We start from the raw sequence: 7,241 nt of genomic DNA, 5'->3' as shown, positions 1-7,241 counted from the left end.
TCTCTCTCTCTCTCTCCCCTTTCTGCCCCTCAGACTGACTCTCAGCCTCTTCTTCCTCTTCACCATCCTCCACCTCTTTGCCAACTACAAGGCTGTGCGTTCGGTTGTCATGGAGACCTTCAACGAGGCGCGGCTTTCGATCATGCTGCAGCAGTACCTGGGAGACAGACGGATCCTGAGTCCGCCAGAGGCCAATCAGAGAGAACCGGTTTTCTTTGGTAAGAGTCGTGAACTTGCTGATATTCTCTCGACTGTTTGTAACCAGTTCTGGCAGCATCGAGAAATAGTAAAATGTTAATTTTGTGGTTTAAAAATATGGATTCTTCTGTTTTTTTCCCAGAGTTTAGAAAAACGGTGCCAATCAGACTTGGAGTGAGGCTACAGGAGGTTGTACAAAGGTAATTTCATGCACCACTTTTGAGTATATGATGAAAATTACACTAAATAAAAGTTCAACATACAGTTAATTATATCATTTTGCTTATCTTGAAGCCCAGAGGAACTTAATTTGGCTTTGAAGAACAACAACATGCCTTTCCTATTAGGAGTACGAAATGGTATGTAATCTTCTCCTCCACAGGACGGCAGTGTGTTTAAGAGCCATATAACATACTTTGAATGTTTTCTTTAACTCATGTGTTCCTCTCAGGCTCCGTATGTGTTTGTTTGGGACCAGAAGCATCAATACACGATGAAATCAGAGCAATGTGCCAAGCTGTGTGGCTCAGCAGCATGTTGACTCCAACTTCCAGTGAGCCTTTACCACCATTCATTTCTTTACTTTACATTAATAGAGGTGCTTTGTCTGTTTTACATGGTACACACTTTTATTTTTATTTTTTTAAAGGTCACTGGCAAATGGTACATGAGAGTCACAAAGTGATGGACACAATTTTCAATCCATTTCTCAAAGGTGAGCAGACATATAACAGTTTTAACCTACAAATCTTCATCTTTATCCTGCGTTATTTTACCTAAAGATACATGATTTGCTGATATGATTTCCAGGTGTGGAAGCTGCAGGATGGGACATGAAACGAACTCTACTGGACTGGGATGAGTGGAGGGTCGAGTGGAAAACAAAAAGCAGCTGAGCTGTCACCTGCTGCAAATTTTGCATCCTTTATATCACATTTTTCATGTTAATTAAACAGTGACATTTTAAGTATCCCTTGTTTGATTCATTCTGTGGTCAAATCTAAGTGGGTTTGATACAAGTTGAGAAAAAAATTAAATATTTGCACGGGAATATTTTTATTTTTACATGTATATAAAAATTGGAGGGTCAGTGAGCAAATATTAATTGAACTTTTATTTTTTTTTGCATTACATTTTTCTGTATGTAAATAAACAATAACTGACTGGTCTTCTGCCTTTTATCCGTAAGGGGGCGCTAGAGGGCATTCATATGCAAATAAAAAACACCGCGAAGAAGAAGAAACGGTCAAGTTACCAATATTTTTAGCGGAAATTAAACATTTATAAACCAGAGAACATAAAAAAATACAGTTTTATATTACAATAACGGCGTATAATACAAGACAAGCAAAAATAAAATGCCAAATATTATATACCTTTTAACGTTTCGTCAACGGCTTTTTACTCCAACCGCTCTCGAAGTGTTTGTGAGGCTCTTATTGTGAAATCTGTAACCGGATGTCGAGCTGGCATTGCAAACTGTAGTGGTCGCTTAAACAACTGGAGCAAAAACAATCACTTTGGCCCCAAATTTAACGAAACTGTGTACAAAATGGGAAGATATAAATGCGCCTACAACTGCGAGACCTCCAGCGATTCAGATGTGAAGTTTTTCAAGTGAGTATTGACCGTTTTTCCTCTAAATAAAGAGAGAAATAGCTCGAATTTGCTAACATAAACATCAGTGTGACTCATTCATATTTATCCACTTTTTGGGGGTTTTGCTGGTTAAGTTTTTCCAGCTTGTGTTGACGTTTTAAATAACTGCAAACAATATATAATATAAGCAATCAACCTAATCGACAAAAAAGTTAATTAATCTGCAAATACTTTCAAAATCGATTCATCCTTTTAAGCAGAAAACCAAACATTGTTTCATCTTTTCAAGAGTTAAAGACTAGAAGCAGACCTGTAGCTAGTATTAACCATTGACAGCACATATAATATAATGCAAAATATAGCAGGATTTATAAGTAAAAACCCTTAAATAATATTTTACTATGAAGACATTTTGCAGGTAAAAGTTACTGACTTTTAAATGGAGTTCAGTGTTGTGTTTCCTTCACAGTGTTGGTGCTGTTTTAATGAATCGTGTGCTGCTGTTGCTGCTGCAGGTTTCCCTTGTTCAATCCCCGAAAACTGAAGAAGTGGCTTATCAACATGAAGTGGAAGGACTGGACCCCATCTCGCTTCTCTGTGCTGTGCATCAATCATTTTGAGGAACAATACATTGACAGAACTGGAAAGTGTGTGAAACTTCGAGAAGACGCAGTCCCCACCATATTTTCCTCCGCTGACAACACACAGAAAAGAAAGGTGTGTATGTAGTCAGTGGATCACTGAGAGATAAAGAACAAGACACTGAAACTCTAAAACCTTTAAAAGCCTGTTAGCTTCATTAAAAAAAAATAATCTTCTTTATTTTTTTTGATAATTCTCTAAAATAAAGATCTCAATTACTGTCTCTGTCCCCCTGATGTAGGCTTCCATCAACCCAAGAAGTAAGAGACACAAGGTGAGAGCACATATGGACATAAATATTGTAACTATAACTAACTAACTATACTATGTAATTAAATATATTAACATTAAATGTTCAAATTCTGTGATTCAGCTGTCAGTTGTGGTCATTTTATCAAGCTTGTTGGTCAATTTTCTTATAAAACCTTGTTTGCTCAAATGGAGCTTTCTTGGATTTGGGTTAAAAGATCAAATGTATTACAACCACAATCAGTACCACACTCTTCTGACCCCAGTGTGTGTTTCTCCCTCGTATTGTGAACCCAGCCGCCTGCTGTTAAAGCCTCACAGACGAGTCCAGCTCAGCCTCCAACTACCACTGATGCCACAGCAAAGCGAAGCGTCCAGAACAAAGAGTCCAGACAGACAGAAGAAGAGCCTGCCAGGTATGTGACTGGCTCAGATGGCAGAGCGGGTCGTCTGGTAATCTGAGGGTTACTGGTTCAATTCCTGGTTCCCCAAGTCCAATCAAAGTGTCCTCGGGCGAGATAATGAACCCCAAATTGCACCTGATGTCTTTGTCGTCGAGTGTGTGTGTGTGTGTGGTTCAGTTTGCATTAGAATCTGTGAACAGCAGTTTCAGCTAAATCGGAAAAAGGTTGAACCTAAATTCCTGTATTAGGTATTTAGTGTTAGGTTTTTACCCATTTGGATTGTTGCCTCTTTAATTTGTTATCCCTTTCTGGTTTATGTTCAGAGACAAAGACCCAAAAAAGTCTGAGAAATGGAGGATTATAGTAGACGAAGGTCTGATGAAGATCGAGTCTTTTCCACATTTCTTCCATGGAGATTACTGTGTACCTCAGGTAAATGGTATTATATGTTATAGATAGTATACTTACTAATCACTGTTTTGATTACTTTGTGATCTCATTATTTATAGGAATTGTGGTACGGCATAAGGCAAGTTAAATACTCTTTGTTTGTTGTATTTTTCACATGTACTAACAGGATATTCAGTGGGCTCCAGATGATAATGTGAGTGTAAGTGATCGTCATGATTTTAAACTACAATATTTTGCCTTTTATACTGTATTATAAAGTATTTTAATGCTCTTCTGTAATTTCTTACAGAAAGAAGGTGAAGATCCTGAGAACGTGATAGAGGTACGTTACAACACGACTACCTGACATTACATTAAATACAGACTAAAGTGATTCGTGGCATTATTACTGCAATCACACTGTATTTCTGCATGACGTCATGCTGTGATGGCAGGTGAAAGAGCCGTGGCAGTGGCTTGGTCTGGATGTCAGAGGGCCGCTGCCCCAAACACTGAACGGACACAAATACGTTTTGACTGTGACAGACTACTACTCCAAGTGGGTGGAAGCTGTGCCTATGCAGTCGTGCCTCCCGTCACATGTGGTGAAGCACATCGTGGACATCATCGCCCACTTTGGATACCCGCTCAGAATCCTCTCCAGGCTGCCTCACGACATAGTCCACAAAGTGAGTGCTTTGTTGTGGAAAGCTTAAAGGTCCAGTTTGTAACATTTAGGAGGATCTATCAGATACAGATCGGATGTTTTTCAATGTGACCTCGGTGTGAACAGTCATATCAGAGTTCATGTGACTCTAGATATCACTAGAGGTCACTGATATGGGCTAATGTGAACATTTTAATAAAGTATTTGTGCAATATTGTGTGTCACACATTGTATTGTGTAAATGTATCTTCATGCTAGATCAACAGAGAACTGAAAGATCAGTTGAAGGTCGCCGTCGCTCTTGTCGTCTATCATCAGCAGACGGGCACTGCAGATCTGATCACGCAGCAGCTGATTGACAGGTACTATAATCTAATACTGTGGTAACGTGCGCACTTTGAGATGATTGGCGACCTCCATCTCTTGCCTGTAGCCTTTCTGCGCTGACATTTTTCAAACTGAGACCCTCTTGTCAGTAATGTAATGTGGACATCATGGCTCACACAGAAACATTTATTATATGTATCATATGTACACAGCCTACAAGGACACGTTTAAGCTATATCTCAATTGCAAATATCAAACACCCAGACTGTATTCGTTCTCTTTTATACTCTTCTGCATTGGTGTGATGAACTGATGAATGCTTTAAGGACACTGTAACTGAACATTCATCATCGTGCTTACATGTTCATGTTTTCACTCCTCTAATTGCTCCCCAACAGGATGGTAAGTGATCTAATAGAGGAGCATGCAGCTGACTGGGATGTCTACCTGCCTGCTAAGGTTTTCAGCCTGTGTTTCAAAGAGCATTCAAAGACTAAGGAAAGGCCCTTTTCAGTGCTCTGCTGTAAGGGACACGAGCCTGTCCAATCCCCCAGAGGACTGAATGTAAGTGTAACTTTTACACATTTAAATTTTGATAAGCTTTTGTTTTATATAAACTGTAAAATGACAATTGTCCTCTCTGTTCCACAGTATACTTATTCCAAAATCCGAGAGAGTGTTTTCGTGATTAGATAGAGATTCAAAGTTTGTTTGGTGAGTTGAATTTATTTAATTTTTGTGTGCGAGTACAAACAATACTTTCATATAATATTCTACATTTTTCTGGGGTCATGGAATTTGTGGAATGTCTTGACATTTTGGTCAGTGAATCTGAGGATATAACTCTCACTCAGTATTACTCTTCAGGTCAATTGATGTAGGAATCAAACTGGACTCGGTTTTTACTAACAAACCAGGAAGGAAGTATTATGGAGACCTTGTGAAGGACTGTCATTGATAAGTGCTGGTGTTCTGCTGTACTTCATGGCCACAGTGGAGAACGTGGTAAACCCTGATAGTTGGACCCGTATGAGGACTGAAACTGAACATTTCTACAGTGTCATCCACTCTCTGAGGACTCAACGTCACTTTCAACCTGTTCAATCAAAAGTAATGTAATGTTTTATTACAGATGTTAACAACACTGAACAATGAACAACGAATTGTGTTTGAAATGCTGGAACCAGAGGGGTAGTTTGAGCTTGAGCCATATGAGTCTGATATAACATTGGATTTGTCTGTGTGGTCTCTCCTAAGCAACTGTAAGTCAGCTGTAGTCCGAACAAGCATTTGAGTCTACTGTGCCTGATTGTTTGTTGTTGTTTTATGTCTATAAAATGTAAAACATGTCAATAAACTTCAAATACGAATTTTTCTGATTACACCTTGCAATGTGGGACTACAAAAATACTCATGTATTTACATATGAGTAGTGAGCAGTAACTCATTACTAGTAATAATATTACTTTTCCCAGTAACCAGCAGTTACTAATAAATTTCAGTAATATTACAGTTACTCCTCAAAAAAATAATCAGTTACAATTAATTTAGAATATGGAAATACTCCTTTACTTTGATTTTAACAAACAAAACTGGATTTTAATCTTCATAAGACACAAAAAGTGTAAAAGTGAAACTAATTACAGTAATAAGTAAAGTAATTATATCACTTTTTAAAACAGTAATGAGTCATAAATATTTTTTTTTGAGTAACTAGCCCACCACTGGTGGTGAGCATAGTATGTAGGGCATCTGCAACTTAAGAATTAAACCTGAGTTGCATCTGCACCTGCACAGACTATTTCACATTATGCAAAGACAATTTGGAGCCTCATTGTTTACAGATGACAGTGTTATAGTCGGAAACAATACCAGAAAGCAGTTTAATATTTGTATGACAACTGTATCTGTGTGTCTATGTATGCGTGTAATGTTTTAGGTGTTTCAACCTCTTTCTGTATCACATTTTTTTGTAGCAGCCACTGACCAGCCAACCAAGTCGAAAGGTCGTAAACATGATATAAAAAAACAAACAATCTTAAAACAGCTTGTGGCACCTGGGTTGATTGGTATGTCTCAGCTGCTGTCAGTTCAGCTGTCTCGGTCACTGTGGTGACAGCTGCTGTCAGGCTGAGAGGATGAGGAAACAAGTCCTCCCGCGTAAAAGACCCGACAGAGTGAAGAAACACCTGTTAGTTTCACCAGTGAGGGAGACATTATGAAGGTCTATAAAAACTGTACTACAGCAGGGTCTGAAAGAGGAATAAAGCTCCATGAGGAACCAAAATATTCAAATATAAATAATAATAAATAATAAAATACTTTCTTTGTTAAATTGTGCTGGTATCTTCAGCTGCAACTTAAAACTGAGATTTTGAAACCCACTTAGGTGCCTTAATTGTAGATAAATTACTTTATAATAAGGGTACAAATCATATACTAATAAGATTTGTACCCTCATTATAAAGTGTCACCAAAGTCTTACATCCTTGCAATCAGTCCTGTAAATAGGTGAAGACATGATTCAGATCCAAATTTCCAGAACTATTAGCTAATCAAAACACACTCTCTTTTCTACTTTTCACAAATTAAGGCACCTAATTGGAAAAAATAGCTTGCAGAACACTACTGAATGGTTCACATGACTGATAAATAAGTGGGTAAACAGGGGTGTAGTGCAGGGTATACATGAGGGTTCTCTCATTTGTGGAACTGGCTGGTTTTTAACAAATTTGGGGGCATAAATTAAGAGTATACCCACTTCT

General features: G+C 38.2%; 2 protein-coding genes across 3 annotated transcripts in view; both read left to right on the top strand.

Moving 5' to 3' along the window:
* rusf1 (RUS family member 1) overlaps positions 1-1,168 on the top strand; it is a 3,780-nt gene extending 2,612 nt beyond the window's left edge. The window contains exons 8-13 of the mRNA XM_035655637.1: positions 34-218; positions 341-398; positions 493-557; positions 650-751; positions 848-913; positions 1,009-1,168. Of these exons, the coding sequence (XP_035511530.1) occupies positions 34-218; positions 341-398; positions 493-557; positions 650-751; positions 848-913; positions 1,009-1,094 (562 nt within the window). The 3' untranslated portion in view covers positions 1,095-1,168. The remainder of the gene's footprint in view (positions 1-33; positions 219-340; positions 399-492; positions 558-649; positions 752-847; positions 914-1,008) is intronic.
* A 477-nt stretch (positions 1,169-1,645) lies between these two features.
* Positions 1,646-5,846, top strand: zgc:153292 (uncharacterized protein LOC100003014 homolog). Of its 2 annotated transcripts, none has more exons than XM_035655635.1 (12): positions 1,646-1,815; positions 2,313-2,514; positions 2,681-2,713; positions 2,986-3,104; positions 3,416-3,524; positions 3,670-3,696; positions 3,793-3,825; positions 3,938-4,171; positions 4,408-4,511; positions 4,875-5,040; positions 5,128-5,190; positions 5,344-5,846. In XM_035655635.1, the coding sequence occupies exons 1-11, from the start codon at positions 1,751-1,753 to the stop codon at positions 5,170-5,172; spliced, it is 1,137 nt and encodes a 378-aa protein (XP_035511528.1). In that variant the 5' UTR covers positions 1,646-1,750; the 3' UTR covers positions 5,173-5,190; positions 5,344-5,846. The 2 variants fall into 2 exon arrangements, with proteins under 2 accessions (XP_035511528.1, XP_035511527.1); XM_035655634.1 differs by having other exon boundaries at positions 3,670-3,702.
* The last annotated feature ends 1,395 nt before the right edge of the window (positions 5,847-7,241 follow it).

This window comes from Morone saxatilis, unplaced genomic scaffold (assembly GCF_004916995.1).
Source record: "Morone saxatilis isolate NCDOM2014 unplaced genomic scaffold, NCSU_SB_2.0 Contig14, whole genome shotgun sequence".
NCBI classification, from domain to species: Eukaryota; Metazoa; Chordata; class Actinopteri; family Moronidae; genus Morone; species Morone saxatilis.
The sequence above is the reverse complement of the archived record's forward strand: the minus strand, read 5'-3'. Positions and strand labels throughout refer to the sequence as shown.